Source organism: Nelumbo lutea, chromosome 6 (assembly GCF_056320005.1).
Source record: "Nelumbo lutea isolate HS-2025 chromosome 6, American lotus-T2T, whole genome shotgun sequence".
Classification (NCBI taxonomy): Eukaryota; Viridiplantae; Streptophyta; class Magnoliopsida; order Proteales; family Nelumbonaceae; genus Nelumbo; species Nelumbo lutea.
Window position 1 is genome coordinate 27,549,080 of NC_142689.1, and position 24,760 is coordinate 27,573,839.

Here is a 24,760-nt window from a genome sequence, read left to right on the forward strand (position 1 = left end):
ATAAAAATTCAAAAATAGATAAAATGCAAAAAATATAAAAATTAAAGAAAATTTTAGAACAATTTTAACATCAAATATTTGATAAATAATAATAAGTATGATAAATAAGAAATATTTTTATTAATGATGGAAATGGAATATAAAATTTAAAACCAATTTGAAATAAAACTATTTTTTTTATTCTCTCTCATTAAATTTCATATCCGAGTTATATTCTCTCATTAAATCCTATATTGAAGATATGTTTTCTCATCATTAAATTCCACTAATTAAATCCACAATATTAATTTTATTACTATAAAAATAAATATTTTAAAATTTTATTTGAAAACAAAATCATTTTCCTTCCTTTCCGGTGATGGGTAAGAAATTAAAACATTTGGAGTTAAATGGGTTAATCAACAATGTCATAATTTAATACTAAAAATTTAAAATAAATAAAATATAAAATATAGAAAAACAAAAAGAATTAGGGGTTTTTATAGTTCAGTCCACCTCTAGGATGGAGCTAGGATTTCTAGGGGTGGACTGAATCCTACCCGTGGATTGATGCCAAATTCATGGTAAAGATGCGGTTTATGGGGGGGGGGGGGGGTACTAGTAGACTATGAGGTGGCTGCAATTCAGATTTCTGAGGTGGATTGCAGTCCACTTATCCCAAAGAATTAAGCATATCTCTAACATTGTATATTCATTATACTAAACAAAAATAAGTATGAAATATAAGAAGTAATATTATTAATGATGAAAATGGAATGTCAAATATAAAATCAACATAAAAATAAAATGATGTCTTAGTCAAATAATAAAATTTTTAAAAATAGAAAATAAAAATAATCACAAAAATAAAAAAAAATAGATAAAATACTGGACACATATCTAGTGTTATATATTTATAAAAAATAAAATATTGGGTACATCTATAATATTATATATTCATTATATTGAACAAAAATAAGTATTATACATAAGAATTAATTTTATCAATGATGTAAATGTAATACAAAACTTAATGTCAACTTAAAAATCAAACAATTTTCCTTTCTTTTTTTGAGAAAAAAAAAACTATTATCCTGTTTGGGTGCTAGGTTATTGGTTTTGGTCAAATGGATTAACAAATGATATCATAGTTAAATAATAAAACTTCAAAAAATAAAAAAAAAAGAACAAATAATCAAAAGAATACAAAAATATAAAAAAAATGTATACATCTCTAATGTTATATATTAATTATATCAAACAAAAATTTAGTGTAATAAGTAAAAAATATTTATATAATGTAGATGAAATATATAATTTAAAACTGATTTAAAGCAAAGTTATTTCCCTATATAAATGGTGGGTCAATGATCCAACTTTACAAATAAACTCATGGTTAAAATTTAACAGCAACAACAACAACAACAACAACAATAATAATAATAATAATTGTTATTGTATTTAAAATTTCCATGTGCAATCCACATGAAGTTGGAATTTTTTGTGTATATTTACTTTTTATTTTATATGATATGCATACATCCCATTCTTCTTATTAAATCCCATATTTAAGTTATTATTTCACTAATAAATGCTACTAATTAGATCTATGTCCAATACTTGTAACAATATAAACCCATATATTTTAAAACTTACTCAATAGCAAAACCATTCTTTATCCAAGTGATGACTAAGCAATTCAACTATCCAAATCAAATTGGTAACCCATGAAATTATAGTTATATAATAAAATTTTTAAATAGAAATAAATATATAAAATTAAAAAGTGTAGAAAAAATGTATACAATTGTGATAAAAAGTGTAGTAAAAAATAATTATTTTTATTGATGATGAAAATGAAATTATTTTCCTGTTTAGCGGAGATAAATAGTTCAATTGTTGGGTCAGATCTATCAACCTTTAATGTTAAAATTAAACAATAAACTTAACAAAATATAAAAAACACAAAAATAAAAATACATAAATTTTATAAAAAAAAAACATTTGGGTACATGTATTATATCGTATATTTATCATATTAAATAGAAACAAGCATACATAACAATATTATTTTCACACACATAGAAATAGAAAATGTATATATATATATATAGAAAAAATTTAATACATCTATAACTCCATATTTACACTATTATTAAAAATATGAATAAGATTGTAAAATGTAGTTTGAACTACAAATTTTACCTCATTCAATTCCCTCTCTTTAAATCTTATATTTTTTTTATAAATGAACAAAAAAATATACACTAAGAAGATAAAACATTACAAAAAGAATAGTCCAACTAAGTGAGTAGGCCCATCAATAATGTGTGAAACTTTACAGCCCAATATGAGATGTTTACGTAATTAGATTCAGATTTTGCAATGAGAGAGAGAGAGAGAGAGAGAGAGAATATAAGCTTGATTAAACTCGCAGTCCTCACAAGCCAAGCCGAGTTCAAATAACTCATGAAAAGTTCGATTCAAGTTCACCCCTAGTTGGGTTGGGTCGAGTTGAGGGTACCCAATTAGGGATTGCAAATGACCATATTCAAAAAAATCCGAATCCATTCCGATTATTGAAAATTTGTATATGAATTCAAGCTGAAATCTGATCCGATTTGAACACCTCGAATTCAAATTGGAATCCTAATAGATTCAGATTTAATCCGAGTCTGCGTTAATTTTTAGTGTAAAAGACTTAGCCTTCCTTCTTATTCATGCTAAATACTAAGACCTCCCCTCTCTTTTCAAAAATGACTATGATCTCCTTTGTGAGATGACAGCATCATCATACATATACCTCCCTTCTGTTAGAGAGAGAGACGGGGAATATAAGCTTGATTAAACTTGCAATCCTCACAAGCCAATTCAAATAATTCATGAAAAGCTTGATTTATGTTCACCCCTAGTTGGGTTGGGTCGAATTGGGTGTACCCAATTAGGGATTGCAAACGACCGGATTCAAAAAAATCCGAGTCCATTCCGGTTATTGAAAATTTGCATATGAATTCAATCTGAAATCTGATCCGATTTGAACACCTAGAATTCAAATTGGAATCCTAATAGATTCAGATTTACATCCAACTCTGCTTTAATTTTTAGTGTAAAAGACTTGAGCCTTCCTTGTTGTTCATGCTAAATAATAAGACCTCCCCTCTCTTTTAAAAAAGGACTATGATCTCCCTATGACAGCATCGTCATACATATACCTCCCTTCTGTTACCAATTTGTTAAGATCTAGTTATAGATTGCTAATTTTTTTAAATCTTTTCAAGAAACCCAATATTGCCCCTCTTTTGACACAACAGCAAGACATAATCCCTAGAAACAATTTTGGGAGGTTGAAAAAAGTAACTAGATAGATCTCATCTCGTGAACTGCAGCAGCAGGATGCAACATTGTTCATCTTGTTGCATGTGAAACTCCCCTCCCCCCTCCCCCCTCCATGAATTTCTTCTACAAAATTATAAAACGGAATCCATGGTGTGAATTGTAACAAACAGCAACACTTATATCCAACAATCCTAGCAGCATTGTTCACACAAACAAGAAAATTGCAGGTAAGTTGAAGAACAGTTCGTGATGGGAATCTCTTGAACTGTAGGATGGAACCTTGTAGTAAGACACAGACTGTTGACGCTAACCAAAGAACTCAGAATCAGCCTACCATCAGAAGGGTTGTTGAGTCTTTCACCCTCTTTTTGGGGTTAGTTATTACTTATCATCTGGTTATACATATTTGGGATCCCTTAACTTTGGGTTCTTTTGATTTTTTTCCCAACAATGTTATAGATTGAGAGTGCATATAGAGCATTGGAAAGAATTGAAAGACAAGTGTTTCCTATCAATTTTGAATGACTTAATTAGAAGCTATATATGTTTCAGTATGGCTTACGTAGCATTCAGAGGTAGCTGTTAAGACATGTATACTAGGATTTTCTACTTAGCAAAAGAACATCTAGGAATTTCCTTCCAGATGGGATTGTAGTTATTTAAAAATCTAGGGGTAGTTCGATCACATGATATATGGTTCTCAATCTTCTGCTAGTTCCTTGAATTGCCATGATTGATTCAATTAACATAAACGATATGTTTCTGAGTGTTAACCATTCTCCGTATCTTCTCTTACCATCCCTATGTTTACCCTATTAAAACGATATACTCTACTGAAACAAGAAACCTCATGATTTTTTAGCTTGTACTCTTGGAAGCCAAAAAAAAAAAAACAAAAACAAAAAAGATTAGTTGAAAACGTGGGCTTTATTATTATTTCGTTGTAGCTGTGGAAAAAAAATACCTTCAACATGTTTTTGGATAATTGTATCCAATTGTCCGAAAACCCTCACTCTTTATGAACCGAAAAAAAAAAAAAAAAAACTTGTCATCTTGCTTCAGGTTTCTGTTTTTTGGTCCTCCAAAACAGAGGTCCTTTAATGTGCCCCAGATTTGTTGTTCATTTCAGGCTGAGGTCCCCTTAATCTACGTCTTCCAACAGGACGAAACACTGATCATGCAAACTGTAACTGTTGTTTTCTTTGAAATTTTGAAGCATAATGAGGGATAAAAATGTGTTTTCATCAATCTGTTAAATATAATGGCATCTCATTATTAGAGAAGAGGGAAGGTTTTAAGTCCTATCAAAAATCAGAAGGGAGGTGTTAGTATTTATGAGAAACCTTAGGGGAGGTTTAAGTCTTTTACCCTAATTTTGTCTTAAAAAGTTAATTATTTTTCAATTTTTACATATAATAAATTAATATAAATATAACATGCTGAATTTATTATATATGTAAATGCATATATAATATAATATATAAAAATATATTTTTATAAATTTAAATATAATTATATAAAATTTATATATATATTAAAATAAATAAATATAATAATATAATCGGATTAAATGGAGTCAAATCCAAATCAGATCTAATTATTAATCGGAGGTAGATTGCAAATCCAAATTTGATCCAATTACATAAACACATCATCCAAATCATCGTATTAGATGTCAGATTGGGCCTCACTGGTTAATTGTTAATAATACAAGTATGAATTGCCTAACTAGTAGTTTCTCATTCACAAATACACCACAACCGTACCTATCTCAAATTAACCTTACTTGAACTTGATCAAATGTTCTGATGGTCTGATCCGGGTCAGCACGTGCACCCACACCCAATCAAAATTAATTCAAATCTGATTAGATAGTTCGATGGCCAAATTAGTCTAGTCCAGTATAGAACAACTCTATGTAGAATCAATTGATTCAACCAATGTTTTCAAAACTGGACCAAACCAAATAGTTGGACAAGAAAAACCAAAAACCGGTCACCTGACAGGTTCCGTTTCAGCCCAGAACCGCTTTTTGACCAAAAACCGTTGATTTGGTCAGCAAATTGCTGACCTGGGCAGTCGAACCGTCAACCCACTGACCCAGACAACGGTTTTTGGCCATTCTTTACTTTTTTATTATTTTTTATTTTTTTGTCAGAACAGGCCATCCATTCGATTCGAACGGTCAGAATATTCAACCTGAGAACCAGACCCCAGAACAGTTCCCTGTCCTGTTCGGTTTTAAAAACCTTGGATTCAACTATACCCAACTGAATTAACTCGAACCCATTCAAATGGGTAGATGGTCTGACTTGGTTTCAACCAGTTCAACCAACCAATTTATATGGCCCATTTCAGTTATAGTTAACCTAGTTCAATCTGAGCACGAACGGCCCAACCAATCCCATACAAAGCTAGTAGGTTTTGGCCCAATTTGGCTAAGACCAGACCAGTCCAAGTTATACCCAAACGGTCCAACATACCTAACTCAAAGCAACCCCAAACCTAGTCAGTTGGCACGGTTCAATCCTATTTGGATCAGTTTGGCCCAAATCAAACCCAAACAATTCGACCGTGCTCAACCCAAATTAAATTGAACCCAAACATCCTGTTTGATCCAAACCAGTTTGGTTAGCTAGTCTGATTCTGGCCCAAATCAAACCCAAACAATTCGACCGTACTCCGAGGTTCCTTTGAATGACATTCATTTCTGGCCCTATACTTTCTAATTTTTTCACTCATCTATTTCAGCATATGAAATTCCGTTACACCCATTACTTGGACATGTTTATCGACTGTCTTACACTCTGTACAGCATAGTTGGCCTTGCAACTGTTATAGGGAACTTTCCTTTTAATTTAAATGGTATTAGCCTATCACATTAGATTCCAAATGCACCCCTCCATTTTGCCACCGTGACACCTCCCTGTCATGAGTTGTCAAACCAAGGTACTGAAAAGGTCACAGAATTATTTCTTGATCTCCAATCCCAAGTGTTCCCTGATTGCATTCTTATTATCATTAAATTTACATATCATATTATTCTACTTTAGTCTAATCCCATCACACACATGTTGGAACTTGGAAGGAAAGAGACATTTATTTAATGTCAGGTTGGGATTAACTTAACAACAGATCCTCCTTATCCCATCTGAATTCATCGTATGAAAGGGTAAGCAGGCATTTGATTGATGAGAGTCTACTGTTAACAGATTACCGAGATAGGTGAAGGGAAATATAGGACTACACAAGTTCTCTCTTCTGTTATTCTTATAGCAACAAGAAAAGGTTCGTGTACCATTTTCGCTTGGCCCAAAAAATAAAATAAAATAAAATGACAACTGAGAGTAGCCCTCATGGAAAATTATCACACGTTTGGTGGTGGCCATATCCTACCAAATAATTCCTCTACACGCTTCGCTTGATTAACATAACCTTCTAATCCAGCAGCCAGAAGCTCTTCAGCAGCAGGCCCCATAGTCGATGCGAAGCTCAACTGGTCCCACTTAACAAGCTGTAAATGAAGACAAGAAAATTCATTATCAAAGTGCATCAAGGTCCACATTATCCCATCAACCAAAGCACATATAACAGGAAGTTTAACTGTATATCAGACACAAAATGGTCCACAGAGAAAATTAACGAGGGGTCCAATTCCATCTTTCAAAATAGCAGGCACCATGCTATGTTCACATGGCCAACCAATGCATTATTCCGTTTTCGGCCATTTGGCCACCTCTTCTTGGGTGGTTAACCACAGGAAACAACCTACTCAGTGGTGTGCTCAAGTTGATTACACGTATCAGGCAGTTCAGGATTAGTAGATCATCGGGATTATCATCTAATGGCACACCCAAGTTCCAACATATTGACCAACAGTATTGATAGATGGCATGATTGAGAATGCTTGGCATCATCAAATGTGACATTCACTAAGGAAGCTATCTCCCATTATATACTTCTTACCTTGGAGTTGGATAACATGATCCCTGGAGAAAATAAGTTGTGGATCTCCTACTACTTTGCTACTTTTTAACTAAAGTAAGACAAGTTACCATGCAAGCCAGGGGAAAAGAAGACAGAATTAAGGGGAAATATCATACATCCTCTTCACTGAAATTGTAAGCTGCAGCGGATTGTGGGGATAGACTCCTCACAAAAGAATACTTCTCATCAGGGGAGGTAATGGATTCTTTGAGTGACTGCAATATCTTCAATGGTGCAACGATGTAGTCAACCCTGAGAATGCAAGAATTGAATAAACACCTTGTGAATATCCTGAAGACAGAGTCTTCAAATCAACAATAGTCAATGCATGAGGGCACATTGTTCCTACCCCAGGAGGCTGAATATATCCTGCTTGTTTCGAACTGCAGCTGCCATTAACTTTGATTTAAATCCATATTTGTGAATATAATTGTATGCTTTGGTCACCTGCAAACATGGAAAAGGAACAGTTCTTTCAAGAACCTTAAGTTGTTTCAGAAGCTATAAGGGGTGATAAAGAAAAAACTTGATTAACATTTAATCATTGAATAGCTTAAATACATTTTTCTACAGAGCAGGTTTTATCTGTTGTTAGTGTTATATGGACTCCCAAATGGACAAATTGTCGTGTCCCATCCAAACATTGCATTCTTTCGCTCTCTGGATTCTTGAAGGTAATGTGGCTTCCACAAGCAATTGGCCCAAGTGAATATCTATCATACATAATAACTTCCATCTTTTCTTATTAGCTGTTTCTAGGAAATTAAGATGGACTCTCAAATTTACCTACGCAAAACTTCTTTAGGTATATTATGATAGAATTCACAAGAAATGGAACTTCTGGCCAGTCCAACACACTGGTTACAGTTCAAGGAGTAAAACTTCCATTTTGAACTTCTGACAGAATTCACAAGAAATGCATCCTGGCCAAGTAATAGTCCACTTCACACTACGAATGTTTTAACCTTGAGTGTTCTCCAGATGCAGATAAATAAAGGTGTCACACCAAGTGAAGGTATGCATGGGAATTCCCATAGAAGTAGAACAGAATGGGCAAAGTAGAGAGGTGCATCTGGAATCCAATGCATTAGGAGAACACCACTTAGTTCAAAGGATTTTTTTTCTAAAACAGTTGCAAGGCCAGTAAGGATGTGTATGGAGCCAAGAGTTGGACAGTCAAGAAACATGAACAAAAAATAAGTTTAGCAGATATGCGAATGTTGAGATGGATGAATGAGAAAATTAGAAATAATAAGATGAAAAAATAACTTACTAGAAGAAACCTAGGAGTAGGTGATAAAATGAAGGAAAGTAGACTAAGATGGTTAGGTGATGTACAGAAACAATCATCTAAAGCACCAACGAGAAGTGATCTTTAACAAGTTGAAGGGTCTAAAAGAGCTAGGAGCAGATCAATTTGCTCAATCTCCTCAAATAAGTTTTTCTTACACAAAATGAAGACTAATGAATGTGGCCTGTTGACTCTGGCGGAACATTTCTTATAAATCTTTCCTTGAAGCCTTGGACCCCTCTCCACAAAACCCCATTCCTATCCCCTTCAAAGCTGTTCGGAAAGGCCTTTATCCTTAAGTAAAGGCTTCTTGCTAGGAAGCCTCTCTCAAGATCATCAACACAGGTGAGATGCCTCAAAGGAGATTAAACAGTTATCTGTCCCCTCGTGTGCATCTTTTGTTTCAAATATGGGGAGAATATCAATCATATCTCTTCTTATCTTGCCCCTATGTAACAAAGACTTGAACCCACTTCTTTCTTCATTTTGGAAAGACTTGGACTGCTCCACAAGTAATACTTTATCTCTTTTTGCCCCTCAAACTCCTTCACAATCAAAGGGGCAAGCTTATGTGGCAAAGTACTAGAGCAGCAATATATGGAGCATTTAGAATAAGCATAACGAAAGAAACTTCAACGAAAAAAGCTTGAAGTGCACATGTTCATAGAAAATGTAACAGTAAAGATTGCATATTGGTCAATGACAAAAGAAGAAACCATCAGTAGCAACTTAGGATAACTTGGACTGCAGAAAAACCGAGCAAACATGCCAGCTAGGAAAGGTATTTAAAAAAAAATGTTCTGGAGTGGGGGCTTCCTAGTCCAAGGAGGGATTTTTACCGAATTTAAACTCATTTCTATTTTTTCAATAGGTCAATGTTGAGTTGCACGAAACTGTTTGGCCTACAGTTCTTGGATTGTTTTGCTCTCCTTTGAGATGAATGCCTTTCATGCAATTGATAAAGAAAAAAAAGGAGTTAGGGAAAGACTAAGGACATAGTTATCAAATTTAGCCTTTCAACAGAACATGGCTTTAAAAGGTGCCAAGGTGTATGCCTCGAGGTGAGGTGCAACCAAAACACCAAGCCTTAGCTGCCTTCTGTACTAGGTCTGAGGCATAGTTATCAAATTTAGTGAGGTATGCATTGCACCACCTTTCTCCTCAAATTGGTGAGGCACATGGCCCATGTAATTAATCTATAAAAATGCAAAAAAGAAAAATTATATCATATTTTCCAAAATTCAATAAAAGCAAACAACATAGACCTAACAATTTCTCTTAACTACATGTGAAAATACCTAACAATTTCTCTTAACCCAAAAAATATCTCTTTGTTTCTCTTGGTTACCAAATAAAAGTCTCCCAATGTACTACTCCACATCTCATTCTACTACACGTGTGATTAGCATCTCTACTTATATGTTCACCCATAAGACATGGTAGTAGGACCCACCAACCTTAAAACTAAAAAGGATTGTTCATTTCAAAATATTTTTAAATTATTTAAGCAAAAAATGAGCTAGAATATATACAAGTTAAATAAACAAATGATTTCATTTAGGTAGAGAAAGTTATAAACATAAAACAAAACACAAAATAAATTTCAAAAACATAGGATTCATATTAAAAAGATTATATATGTAATAAAAAGGAAATATAAAAATTAAAGATAAATTATAAAAGAAATAAATTGTACTCCAAAATACATAAAAAACTATAGTAAGTTTAGTTTTGCATTACACCTTGCCTCTTCAAATCATGAGAATCTTAATTGCACATAAACCTAAATCACAGAGAGGTACCCATATGCCCATATTTTACATGATAATAGTATGGAAGAAAAGACAGTCCACAATCTGAAGTTGCAAGCTGGCTCGGCTCAATTTGTAACGTCTGGAGGAGTCAAACTGCGGTCTTGAGATCAAACCCTGCCTTCATTGTCCTAACAGTGAACACTAACACATTGCCCATCCAAAAAAGAGAAAAAACATAATTGACCATTGAAATGATATCAAGTTTGAGCAAATGGAATAATATCCGTTAGGCCATGTTTGGATGAGTCGGATCTATGGATTCTGTACTTTGGATCTATTGTATGGCAGGGGAAGTTTATCCTTCAAGTTTAATGCTCTAGCCAAATTTGAAATGACATGGATGAGTAGTAATTTGACTAATTTCAAATCTCCCATGAACTAAATTCAAAACATTCCAATGTCCATCATCCAGATGCAACCATACGTTATGGGCCCGGGCGTAGGATCTCGTCACGAGTCGGTCCACGGGGAGAACCTCTAGTTTCCCCTTGCCCCTCCCTTTGCGTGTTGACCCTATCGTGGCGACCTAAGGGGTGATTTGTCCAAGAGATCACCCTAACTCTCCTTTACTCTTCTCTTTGACTGAAATTTTGGATGCCTTTATTCAATAATAGTGGCTCCTTAAATAAGAGATTACAAGAGTCCTGCTCTTAGGGAGACTCCTTGCTGAATAGGGAGACCTCCAACCCTATCTTGATAAGATAAGACTGATAAGATAAGATAAGTCTCTCTTAATCCTAATCTAATAAGATAAGATAATCTAATCTACTAACTTAATAAGATAAGAATGACAAGATAGTCTAATCTAATCTGCTGAATGGATAAGACTGTTGCTGCCGAATTGGATAGGATGAGAACACTAGATCATTGTTGTTGCTTCTCCCAATACGCGTCCACATCATTACTCCCCTCTTGGACTACGAGCTTGTCCTCAAGCTCGAATTCAGGATGGGTGTCGGGAAACACCGTCGAAGGAATCTCGGATAAGTGGAATGACTTTGCCCTCCTGGATCGGGTTCCAATGAAGAGGGTTCATCCTCATCTTCCTCTTGTTTCACCAGGAGGCAGAAAAGTCTCTTGCACTTGTACCCTGCTGAGTAGAGTTCATCGCAATTAAAACATTGTCCCCTCGCCTTGTGTTCCGCCATCTCAGCCCTGGACAAGTGCTTAACAGGGGGTGTAACAATGTTGCTCCCATACTGGATGCTGATCTGGAATTGTTGCTCGTTTGTGGCTTCCATTCTTGGCTGGCTGTTGAATATGGAGCCATTCTGAATGGTTCCGGGGATGCCCATGCTGATGGAGGCCGCCCCATACTGAAGGTTCCGTGGTTGAGTTGTAGTTTGCGTTTGAAGGCGCGAGCTATATTCATGGTTGTAACCAGGTTGGGGGGATTCTGCATTTCCACGTCCACCCGTAGGGGTTCTGCTAACCCAGCGGTGAACATGTCTACATGCTGGTCCGGTCGCACTGAAGATGCCCTCGCGAGGAGGGTCTGGAACTGGCCCTGGTATTCTGCCACCGTGTCGGTTTGTTTAAAGTTAATCAGCTCACCTAAGGGGTTGCTTGTCAGTGGGGGCCCAAATCTAAGAAGGCAGTAGGACTTGAACTAGGTCCAACTGAGCCCAGGTTCTTCCTGTTCTAGTCGATAAAACCAGAGTTACGCTTCCTCTGTTAAGTGAAAGGTGGCTAGGCTTACCTTATCCCGGTCGTCTATCCATTGATTTCGAAAAAACTGCTCGCACCGGTACAGCCAGCACAAGGGATCTCCGTTGCCGTTGTACGACTGGAATTCTAACCTACTGTACTTGGGGATGACTGCGGCCCCCTAGTTGCCGAACTGCCGTTCGCCGGAAGACTCCGGCAGATCTTATCAGCAGCCGCTAGTGGTTGTCACCCCTTCTGTGTTCCTCTCTTTGCTAGAAAGGAATAACTCCATCAAACGCCGTAGCTCCCTGACTTCATACTTGATTTCCTGTACTTCCAAGCCGGTCTCCATGATCCGGTGCTCGAGTTCGTGGACCCTGGACGGCAGCTGCTCCAGATCACCCATGGCGCCTTGCTCTGATACCAAAATGTTATGGGCCCGGGCATAGGATCTCGTCACGGGTCGGTCCATGGGGAGAACCTCAAGTTTCCCCTTGCCCCTCCCTTTGTGTGTTGACCCTATCGTGGCGACCTAAGGGGTGATTTGTCCAAGAGATCACCCTAACTCTCCTTTACTCTTCTCTTTGACTGAAATTTTGGATGCCTTTATTCAATAACAGTGGCTCCTTAAATAGGAGATTACAAGAGTCCTACTCTTAGGGAGACTCCTTGCTGAATAGGGAGACCTCCAACTCTATCTTGATAAGATAAGACTGATAAGATAAGATAAGTCTCTCTTAATCCTAATCTATTAAGATAAGATAAGATAATCTACTAACTTAACAAGATAAGAATAACAAGATAGTCTAATCTAATCTGCTGAATGGATAAGACTGTTGCTGCCGAATTAGATAGGATGAGAACACCGGATCATTGCTTCTGCTGCTCCCAATACGCGTCCACATCACCATAATACTATTACATAGAGAAATTGAAGCCAAGGGAATGAAAGAGGTTAAACTTTTCAAGTAATTGAGGGTTCAAATTAAAAGAAATTAGAAAATGAGGAGTTGTTCATTAAAGGGGGTATAGAGATGTGACCAAATTATAGGGCTTTCGCTTTCTAGGGATGTGACCAATTTATAGAAAATTGGATGTTCCCAAATCAATCTCCAACGAGAATTAAGAAAAGAAATAACAAACTAGGTAATGTTTAGTTAAACAAACAAGACCTTGAAATTCAAGGAAATAGATCTAGCAATCAACAGTCCACACTTTTGAAATGTAAAGATTTAACCAAATGAGTTCAGATTAAAGAAACAAGAAAAGTGAATAAAGAAAATAATCAAGAATGTATCACATCTTCTTTCTTGACTGGTATGCAACATCTCATCAATCCAAACTGAAAGAAGTTGAATGAAGACATACCATGGAGGAAAGTTATCAAATTTTTATTATTTGATTCACATTCATTCTATTTATACAGTTCAGTTTTTCTGTTTTTTTTTTTTGATCAATCAGTTCACTTTTTCTGTTAAAAGAAATAAAAGCAATTGCCCCCACTTAGGACTCTTCTAGGGCCCAAACTCTAAAAAAGACTAAACAAAGTTTCTAAACAAAATAAATAAGGAAACATAATAAAATTGGACTCTTTAACCAGTATAATCACACACACATGGATAACACTAAAATGAGTCAAGCATATAATTTTTTTTTAATTAGTAAAAACATTAAATAAATAAATAATCAAAATAAAAGAAAAATCAGTGCAACAATGGGGTGTCTTCATGAATAATAGCTATGAGGTGTCTTCTGTCCATTCTCAGGTGCCCTATGTATAAAGCATTAGGACCAAATCTTGTCTAACAGATCATCATCACCCAAGCCTCATCCCAACTATACGGGGCCATCTACATGAATTCAATTCGACATGCCATTCTGTTTAATGCCATATCCCGACTATATAGGATCAGCCACATGAATTTTGTTCCACCATTCAACTCTGTTCAGTGTCAGTGCCCTAGCATGACATTCAGGATCCATGTTCATAAGAGTCTGGCAAATACTTCTAATACCAGTTGCCAACCTGAACACAACCCTCCTTAATATGGGCTTGCGACCAGCAGTGTAAGACAAGCTCAACACTTCTCAATTGAAAACATACCTTTTCTTCCTGATTGAAAACCAGCAAAAATATTTACTAAAACAAGGGAGAAATAGATAGAAGGTGCAAGAAGTCATTTGAAGGAGAAAGGTCCAACTCCCAAGCCATGCAAGTAGCAAAATACCAGAAGAATAAAACTTAACAAGCCAAGCCTTACCATTGAAAAATTGATCCTCAGTATAGATCATTTGTTTCTAACTTTCTACTCCTGCTCTAGACAAACTTTTGGAAAACAAGTCAACAGATATTGGACCTATTTCTGAACATATTAAATTAGAAACCAAAGATCTACCTCCTCCATGTAATGTTCCAAAAGCCAGGGACCATATATCAATTTACAGAGAAGAAAACATATGAAAAATAAAGAAGGAAAAAAAAAAAAAAAAAACAGATTTAACATTCTTCAGCTTGGTAGCCTACATCCATGGGAGAGAGCATAAAAATTCTACTGCAACTGAAATAGGAAAAAAAAGACCCAAGCACAATGTAATCCTCTCACAAAACAACACAAACACCCACTTTAACATGAATAACCATTAATAGATTTATTTACCAAAACTGACTAGAAACCATTCTAAGATAACTACATCCAGAGTACAAAACTCAAAGTTGTCAAGGTGTCCCTTATGTAAAAAGGCACCCTTGGTTAAGTGCCTCACGCAAACACCATGACCAATATAAAAGCACCCATCTAGGCAACTAGGCACCTCCTAGGTGACAAAAAGCACAAGACAAGTGCCTTATTGCAATATTATTGTTTTGTCTAAGGTGGTGTTTGATAAATCTGAAAATTCAGATCTGAAAAGTTAAAAAGATATTAGAAGTGTCTGAAATCTGAAAAGAGGGATAGATGCTTTTCTACTTTTTAGAGAATCTGAATCCATAAGTTTGTTTGTGTTTGATCAACCCTTTACCATCTGAAATTTACTGATTTTACTATTTTACCCCTAGAATTTACTATTTGTAAATGTTGAGTTCAATTTGCATTATCTCATAAAAAATAATTTTCAACTTCAAAATAATATTGAAACAATACAAATAAAAAATAATAAATTAATAATTACTAATTAAAAATTGAAATGGTTAAAATTAAAAAAAATAATTAATGACTAAAAAAATATTAACATAATTAATAATTTACACAAATAAAAAATTAAAATAATTTTAAGAAATTAATGAAATAATTAAAATTTACTAGTTAATAAAAATAATTAATAATTAATAAATAACCCAAATAAATTTAATAAAAAAATCATTAATGTTTAATTATAAATATTAAAATAATTTATAATTAATAAAAATAATTTATAATTAAATATTTTTACTTATATTAATTAAGTAAAACACAAGGGAGAGAGAGAGAGAGAGAGAGAGGTAGTTTTGACTTTTGGCCACGTCTGAAACGCATCTGAACGCGTTAAGTGACTGGCCAGTCTAAAAATTTCAGATCTGAAAAAAGTTCTCAGACCCTATTTCAGATGCAATACCAAACAAAAGTGGCGTCTGAAAAGCAACATTTTCAGATTCAGACGTCTGAAAAGTGCAATCAAACGCCACCTAAATACTACTACAATGTATATTAATACATCTTATTATATATTATGTATATCACTTTACATTGTTAGTTGGGACAAGGCATCACTCTACATTGTTAGAGGATTTTACTATTAAAAGACAAAAGATCTGACATTTTTAAGATGAGAAAACGAATTATAGAAGACAATAGATCTGTCACCTTGCTTATGAAGGTGACAGTTGTACTAAGTTTTCCTTAAAGATTAATGAAAGTTACCGTTACCAATCAAAAAAAAATAAGAGAAAAAGAATAATAGAAGAGAAGGATAAAGAGATTTTTCCCTTCTCGCTACTCACGTGTATTCCATTCTAAGCCTCAGTATTCCAAAGACTTTACACTTATTCCTATTCAAATTCGTCACAACAGTTTATTGCTTTTTCCATTCTTTCCAAGTAGCAATATTTTTTTTAAGAAAACATGGAATTTGTATCCGCTAATATTCCCCTCTACAGGGGACTGTGCCCCACTGTACTCTGTCCTCCTATTGGGTGCTAGGCAAGTTCCACTAATGTTCCCCTCTACAGGGAGACCCCCCCCTGTAGCAGCAAGTTTCTCTCCCTTGAATCTAAAACCTTTGAAATCACCTGCACCCTTCACCCTGAGGAGGAAAACAGCATCACTGAACGGGGTTAGAGGCTGCTTGTGAACCAGATCTTCAACAACTGCTGAATTCATGGTTAATCTAGCCAAATCAGCACATGCCCCTTTGGACAGGAAGATCTCATTTCAGCTTCATCACACTGTCTTCCAAGTGAAGGGCAACAACAGGGGAAGATATGTGTGGGTTGCTTCCTGGAGGGATCAAAAGAATCAGAGGAATTTGTATACCAGAAGCAAAGAATGGGTTTGATTGGAAATATTCCACAGAAGCTTTGGATTCCTTTAGGGCAACCACCTCAGCCAACCAGCAGGCACCACCCCAACCTATAGCTTCTTCCTTCCCCCGTCCTACAAGACAGGAGAACCATATTATGTCAGCAGGAGGTGGGAAGTTTATCAGTATTATTCACTCTACCAACCCTTTCGGAATCTAGAGGTTAGCTTTTCCTTGCAAGAAACTGAAAGAACCAAGCTGGACAGATGTGGAATGAGGCTTAACAGTAAACCTACACTCTTCTTCCTGGATAAAGCTTGAGGCCCTTCTCTGAGTACCAGGCAGTTGGTTTTGCTGACTCTGACAAACAGCTCCATAAATGGTTGATGTTAGGCTCCTTGTGCATCTTTGGTGGAGAGGTCTCCCTTCACAGATGGTGACCGCATGTAAGTTCACAGGAAGATTTCCATTCATTTTTATGGCTAGGTGATTATCCAGGGCCCCTCTTTCCACCTTGGTCATGACATACCTTCAAGCGTATCAACAACCTCTATGGAGGGCTGGAGAACATCCACCCCTCAACAAAGCTTCTTAAAGATCTTCAGGGGGCTAAAATTAGAGTCCATAGATGGAACCTTCATGAGATTCCCAGAGCTGTCCTTCTACATGAACGCAATGTCTGGTTTATTGTAGCCCTTGAGGTGAAGGCAGTCAACCCAGATGGGTCAACTTAACTTGGCTAGAGTCAACACAGATACTCAACCTTGTCTGCTGAAACAAGCCCTGACCCAGACCTCTCTTCCCACCCAGGGTTCCCTCTCAACTGTTAGAAACCTAGAGCTTCAAATTTCAAATCTGAGATGGGTCATAATGTCCCAAGCCCACTTCCCACAAGACCTTTCAATCCCCAGACCAGCCCACTTTCCCCGAGATCGCCCAAGCCCCAGGCAGCAGCAGACTGAACTTTGACCATATCCACTAGACCCACCCTCGGAAACCTTGGTAGCTTAGATCTCCAGAGCTGAAGACGAGTCAGGTTCAAAGCTGCTGGAACAAAACTATCAGGCCAAAGCTTCCTCACCGACAAAGTAAAATGTACACTGAATCCCCATATACAAGAGCATATAAAGGAGAGGTACAGCTAACCAAAGCCCAAGGATCAAATAGGGATTTAATCTTTGTTTTCTAACCCCTTAATTCCTTTATTTGTCTCTTGTAAACTTCAAGCTTTTGGTGCTCCCCATTGAAGTTGTACGAGTACTGGGGGTACCCCATAGGGTGGGACACATATCAAGGGTGGAACCATCTAAATCTGGGCCTAATGTATTATAAATCTGGATACACTGATTCCAGACCTGGACATGGACCACTTACCACCCTACAGTTGAGAAACATAAGCCAAACCTCAATGAACCAGAGAAAATTTTCAATCAAAATGCAGTTGGAATGGGTTAATGAAATAATAAAGGATGCAACAGCACATTTACCAAAGCCAAACCAGGATCTTCTCCTCTTCTGCAAGCAGCTTCTATCTCGGGATCACCAGAATGATTGCGTGCCCAATCCTAAAACAGAATAATGTCTATAATGATCAATACCCCCATGAGAAATTTTGAGATACAGTTAACTAGCAGAAGAAAGTTACCCTAAGACGACCAATAAATATCTGGATAACAGAAGCCCCGGCTTGTGCTGCAGCTGCAGCTTGAGAGAAGCTGAAGAAGCATAATCAGATCATTGGAAGATCTTGTAATAGAGACTGATATAATATTTACTGGTCCATAGGTAGTCAACCATAATAAGAGTAAATCTTACAAAAGAAAAGAACAAAGAACAATAAAAATATGAACTTGCACCTGAAATTAAACCCAATTTCCATATACTGAAATTTTATTGGCCCATATCATTTACTTGTCAAAGGTAACTCTATATCTTTATCAGGGTGGGGGAACAATCTTAATTCCATGAAAACAAGTAAACCATTTCAATGCTATCCATGCCAGATCATGGCAAGAAATTGTCATTGTTTATGTAGAGGGAGGGGGGTATACCATATGTTACAAGCATCTGCACAAATACCTGTAAACAAAGGTCAAGTGTGTTTGTATGCCTTCAGACTCCAGCACCCGTGAGGCCTCTATTCCCTGAAAGGGAGGAAAATGTAATGAGTCACAGTGGGTTGAAAAAGAATCATCATCTTCCACATACAAAGCCCATTGCATTTGTAATGCAAGACAAATTGGTAAGATAAACAGAGCATGCACTTTATCAGATGCTTACTTGCCATGTTGAAGGAATTTTGAATAGCAGACGCTCTGGAGAGACCTCTAGTTCATTGTATAACTTCAAAAGATCATGCACCTGGAGTATAAGTCAAATTAAATTGCATCAATTTAAATAAGAGTAACCCTGTTTCATTAATAAGAACTTCAAATCCTTACAAATCTTAAGCAATTTGAGGTATTTAGATAATCCCTGGATCTCACTTAAAAAAGAAAAGGCAGGAAGACAAGGAAATTCAGTAATCAATTTAATGCTGAAATTGAGTGAAAAACAATCATTTAAAGGACAGGATACAATGAACCAGTTCCCAGAATCTGTTCTTTTTGTTTTTCTTTGATCAGTAACTCAAGCATCTGCATGTAGATTTAAGGTGCAGGATAACTTAGATTATAACTGATGTCCAATTAAGCTAGACTGGATTAGTAAATATAGATCTGCACTGGTTTCAATATCAACCATAAATCATACTCCATGACATGTGATGAATTCACAGTCCAATACTCCACTTATTTTCTCCTATCATTTTTAGCAACTGAAAACCTCTTCCATTTGCTTTCGGTGAAAAGAAAGCCAACCATTTGTATTGCGCCCAGGCAGATGTAGTGGCCTGGGTCTTGTTGTATCTTTCCTCATTAAGATGAATAAAGTACTTTACCATTTTCCAAAAAAAAAAAAAAAAAGAAAGCCAACCATTTTAGGCCATAGTTTACCATTCTAAGGGCCTGTACCTTGCAGAGGCAATGCCACCCTAAAGGTTTGTCAGAATAGTGTTAAGACTGCAAGTTACAGATCGTAAAATGTTCCTAAACAGGCAAGAAGAAATTATATCATATGACTTTTGTAACCTGCATTACTCCAACTCAATTTTATTATATAGATGATATATTCTGGAAATTTTGCATTATGGAATGATTTGTAGAAGAATATAACAAACTCTGACCAACATTTTATTATCTGGAGGGAATTAATGAGCAACCTCATTAGCAAGGTGAGATACAACACCTCTAGCAATATGTTCTAGGAGTGCTTGGGTTGAGCATTTCTTTGTTAAGAAATGCTCTATATTTTTCTGATTTATTTAGAGTATAAGTAGGAATCTTTTGATATATGATTTTGTAAGTAGTCTTGGGAATTGATATATTTTCTTTTTTCTTTGTTTTATTTTGTGTTTATTATTACTGTTATAAAGAAGAACATGACCAGGGGTATACTCTAGGCATAAGCCTAACTCCCAACCAATGAGAAAACATGAATGGAAAAGTGGAACAATAATTTCAAAAAAATAGTTCATTCAAAACCCTTTTGTCCCACTAAGGTCCCTAAACTAAATCAAATAAGCAAGTCTGTGTTTTAATCCAAATATGGAGGACAGAGACAGATCATAGAACGGAGAGGCAGAGAAAGAAAACAAGGCCGAAACCAAAATGTCTTTGTTTGCATATGCCAAGCCCATCTTCATTTGTATGCGTGTACATTGTCTTATTTTCCTATTTATGCAGGAAAACATTCTCTTCATCTTGCTTGTTCTGCTATCCTGATAAATGTTTTCAAAAACTGGATTAGACCACCAAGTTGAACCAGAAAATAAGGAACCAAACAAGCTAGTAGATTGCACTGGGAACCGGATAGCTTTCCAGTTCAATCTGGTCAGGTTTTCAAAATTAAGGGCTCTTCCCTATGACTTGATCACCACTCTCTTTAGATGGTCATTGTGTTTGACGCTTTGGAGTTGTGTTATGTTTTAGTGAATTGTTATACAGGAGATTTCTGCAAATATCTTTTCTATGCTTTCTCTGATAATTCTCTACCTCCTACTTTAATCTTTTCATAGTAGTAGTAATTTTCTAAGACAGCAATTATTCTTCCTATTTCCCATATATTGGATTTTCTTCTAATTTATTACTGCCAGATTCCCTATTCATTATTTCCATCATTGACCTTTGACCCTCACCAACTATATTTTTTCATGCCAATTCTCCATGGGAAAATAACCAATACATATCTCAAAACCATTATTTTATTGTGTCTAAGTTGGTTTGGCATCAGGATATACTTATTTGATCTTTGTGTTATTGTGTATCTTGTAAAATTCCCTTTCCGCCAATTTATTTTTGGGTGGTTAATATCCTATTTTGGTATAAACGTAACACATTTTTCTGCTTTCATTCTTTCAACTATATTCTTATTTGCATTATTGATTAAAAGAATACACTTCAGAATTAAACAATCCATGCTTGTTCCAGTTCCACAAACTTAAATGAATCAGGCTTTCACCTATAATAAAAATTTCTTTGCAATATCAAGTTTCAGACACTCTTCAAAATGCCCCAGAAAATTATACATTTCCACAATTTGCAAGGGAATGAGGAGTTCAATAACCCGTAACTATAACTATCAGAGACCAAGGATCAAATGACAAAAAATATAACAAACAAAAGCCATCAATAATTAAATATAAAAGATAAACCAGTTCCAACCAGTGCCAAGAAAAAGCAACCTCAAGATTCACAAAAACAGTGCTAAGAAAAATAAAACAAAAGAAAGAAAGACTATACATTAACAATTGCATAAATCAAGATAGACAACATTAACAGGACTCTAAATACTACAGAAATTTAATTTGTTTACAGCATCATACTAGAAACTGGAAGTGTTGATCTTTGTCAGAAGTCAAGAAATTGGTATCTACAACAACAGGTTATTTTAGTACCTTCCTAATAATGCCATGAGTATCAAAAGCCAGGCGAGCATCCACTTCAGTCGACACCCTACCAGGAACTAGTTTCGACAAGTCACCTCCAACATTAACTAAAGCCTGTGATCCAATAATGCTTTCCCATCAACATAGGCAAACCAAAATGAGAAACCCTTCCAGAATTTGGTCTCGATTTAATGGACAAAAACAAACCTTGTTAAGGAAGCAGGACATTCGAACGCCGGGATCTTTTTGCCCATAACACTCTGAATCCGCCAGAGCAGTTTCTACAGCGCTCTATACCACAAATCATTGAATATCATCAATAATGAAGAAGTTGTAAAATAAAAAATAATATATAATAATAACAAAATAATAAAAACAGAAACGACACTCACCCTGAATATCGTATCCGGAAGACTGCATATGCCTAAAAGGAGCGAAGAGCTGGCAGTTGCAGCAGTTGGTGGAAACCTACATTCCAAATGATTTGCAGAAACATGAGAATAGACCAAATTTTCGTAATATCACCTTCAAAGAATAGCATTCTAAAATAATATGAAGAACGAGAAGAGGAATACTAAATCATGAAATTACTTCTCGAAATCATCGAAAATGACAGTATCTGGAACGATCTCACTGAAGCTCGAAACAGCATCTAATTCAGTGCTCAAACCTGCAAAATTCAGATAAAATGGAATCAAAACCAGCCCTCACGATTAGAAGCTCGGATTTGCTGGAACGACAGAAGCATGGCAGTAGATGCACAACCAGTCTCGATAGATGAAGCATTGCTGCTTGAAGCACGGAGCTGAGGGTATGTCCTGTGAAGCTTGAAAATAAAATTCGCCGTATAAGATCGAATCGGAAAGCTGCAATTCCCCTCCTGTTAAACCCCAAAAAACAAGTTGTTTGAGGAATAAAGCCTGAAAGAACTGAAGATAACAACAATAACAATTAAGAGAAGCGAAGATGACCTGAAGAGGTGAGACGGCGAAGAGAGCCGATGAAGTAGAAGGCAAGGAGACTGACATTTTGGCGAGAGATTGAGAGTAGAGAGTTGAGAGACAGAGAGCGATGAACGAAATTCGAATTCAAGAACGTATACGGTCTGATGAGAGATTAGTAATGGATTTAATAGAGCGGACAGCGGAAGAGATTAGTAAGGTTGTTTTTGTAAATTGAGCCGGAGAAAGATTGTTACTTGTTAGATTGGATTGGATATTTTACTTTTTTTATTTTACGAGTATTGAATTGTTTTGGGCAAATATTTTAAAGGGAAAATTCTCGATAGCTGTACTTTAGGCTGAGTGTCATGGAAAAAGATACAAATGCCCATAAAGCATCAATTAATTTTATTTACCAACCATCAGCAGCACCTGTGTAATAAATGCCCTTCCCGATTTTTCTTTCGAAGAGTGATGAGGGTTGAGGTTCGTTTAACTCAAAGACTGATGACTCAATGTTTCTCGTTGCCCTAAACTATTGTTCACTGCCATTGTTTATCCTCTTCAAACTCTCGAACAGCGGCAGTGCATAACGCTCCCCACAGTCATTATTCTTCCTTCCTTTTTCTCCTCTGTCTATTCTCACATATCTCTCATTCCCTCTTCACTTTCATCGTTCTCTTCCTTTTTCTTTCTTTGCTATTCATCACCGTTTCTGACAAGAAACAGAGGAGTTGCAGCGGTGAAACTCCTCTGTTACTCTCATTCGGTTAACCCCTTTTGGCACAAACCCAATCGATACCCAACCCCATTCTACTCCCCATCGATCCCCCTTAGTATTCCACTGCTTTCAAGCTCTCTCATCCCATCGGCCCCATCCTCTGTAGCTTCAGCATTCAAACAGAAAAGATCGACGCAGCAGTCATACAGATCTTACCGGTTGAAGAAACTCAATCCCGCATCATCTTCCGCGAAGTTATATCTGCTCGGAGGCGAACGGCCCGAAGCAAAAACTGGTCGAACCTCCTCTATTTTTCTGTATACATCATCCATGGAGTAGATTTGGTTACAGCAATTTGTTGGAACTCCCGACGGCACACTCACGTTAATACCACGAGGCGAAATGGTAGACGAAGACTCTACTTGGAATGTTGATCCAACTGAACTGCCACCGATATTTGATTGCATTGGCATAGTAGAACCAGTTAGCGGGCGAATGCTCGGTGGTCCTTGTAGCCCAGTCTGTGCTCCCGGCCCTGATCCAGCAACCCCTCGCTGCTGCATGGAATAAGATGCAGATCCAGACAACGTCATGGCTTCTCTCTCATCCATGCATTTAATTAAAAAAATAATCGCAAAAACGCACTTCTGCTAAAATAGAAATTTTAAGCTTTATTTGCCCATATATTACTTCTTCCAACCATGGATCTGTGGCTCTTCGGGAAACCCAATCGATTGTGTGAGATACTTCCTTGAAGCTCACAAACTGCATTCACAAAGACGAAAATGCAATTGAAAAAAATCAAAAACCCCAAAATTTAGATTTAAGAAGGCTTTTGTCAGAAACAAAGTTTCGGAGTCATAGACGCTAAACGGCCGAGCGTCATACCACCCCTATTCGTTCTGACAATTGATTAGTTATACCTCTATTATTAGCGTCCGTTAATTTCTTGTCAAATTTTATATATACGTGACACTATGTGATACATATATTTTTTTTAACCTAATAGTACCTTATTCGTTTTTCCCCTATGTCTTGTCATATTCCTCATCCCCCTCTACTCCCTTCTTCTTCACAATCCACTTGATCGATTCTCTCTCTGTCCCAGGTTCTCTAATGATTAAGAACGGGTTCTGAGATAATCGTCTGTTCTTCTACCATCTTACATCAGTCTAAATCATTTTGGCGGTGTTAGGAATCGTGTAAATCTCGTAGACGGGACTATTTTTGGTCTTGTCCACGAGATTTGGTCGTGTTTGGCTGGGTGCGGATAGGACCGGTCCTTTCCACACCCCAATACAGCGTGGACAGGTCCTACCCACGCCCCAATTTCTCATCCATGGTAAAATCTCGTGGTTGGGGACCATCCACACTTGATTTTTGATTCCCTACTTCACACTTTCCTTGAAAGGCTACCATATTGTTTGTTTCACATTTTAATATTTTTGTCAATAAAATATTAATTATTTTACTTAATTTTTTATTTTTTTAATTTAATGCTTTATCAATAAAATTATATTTTAAATGTATTTTTAATTTTTTTATTATTTTACTATTATTTTTATA

At 36.2% G+C, this 24,760-nt stretch overlaps 1 protein-coding gene across 1 annotated transcript; it reads right to left on the bottom strand.

Annotated features, from left to right (window-relative positions):
• Window positions 1-6,480: 6,480 nt before the first annotated feature.
• Window positions 6,481-23,785, bottom strand: LOC148848168 (Aldolase superfamily protein). The gene is made up of 14 exons (XM_088948970.1): window positions 23,411-23,785; window positions 22,504-22,637; window positions 22,298-22,412; window positions 22,124-22,202; window positions 21,925-22,000; window positions 21,740-21,823; window positions 21,542-21,646; window positions 18,829-18,909; window positions 18,628-18,692; window positions 18,194-18,263; window positions 18,036-18,113; window positions 7,652-7,749; window positions 7,419-7,554; window positions 6,481-6,829 (listed from the first exon to the last, which is right to left on the bottom strand). Exons 2-14 carry the CDS (start codon window positions 22,558-22,560, stop codon window positions 6,683-6,685), a joined length of 1,191 nt encoding a protein of 396 aa, XP_088805096.1. The 5' UTR covers window positions 22,561-22,637; window positions 23,411-23,785; the 3' UTR covers window positions 6,481-6,682.
• Window positions 23,786-24,760: the final 975 nt, after the last annotated feature.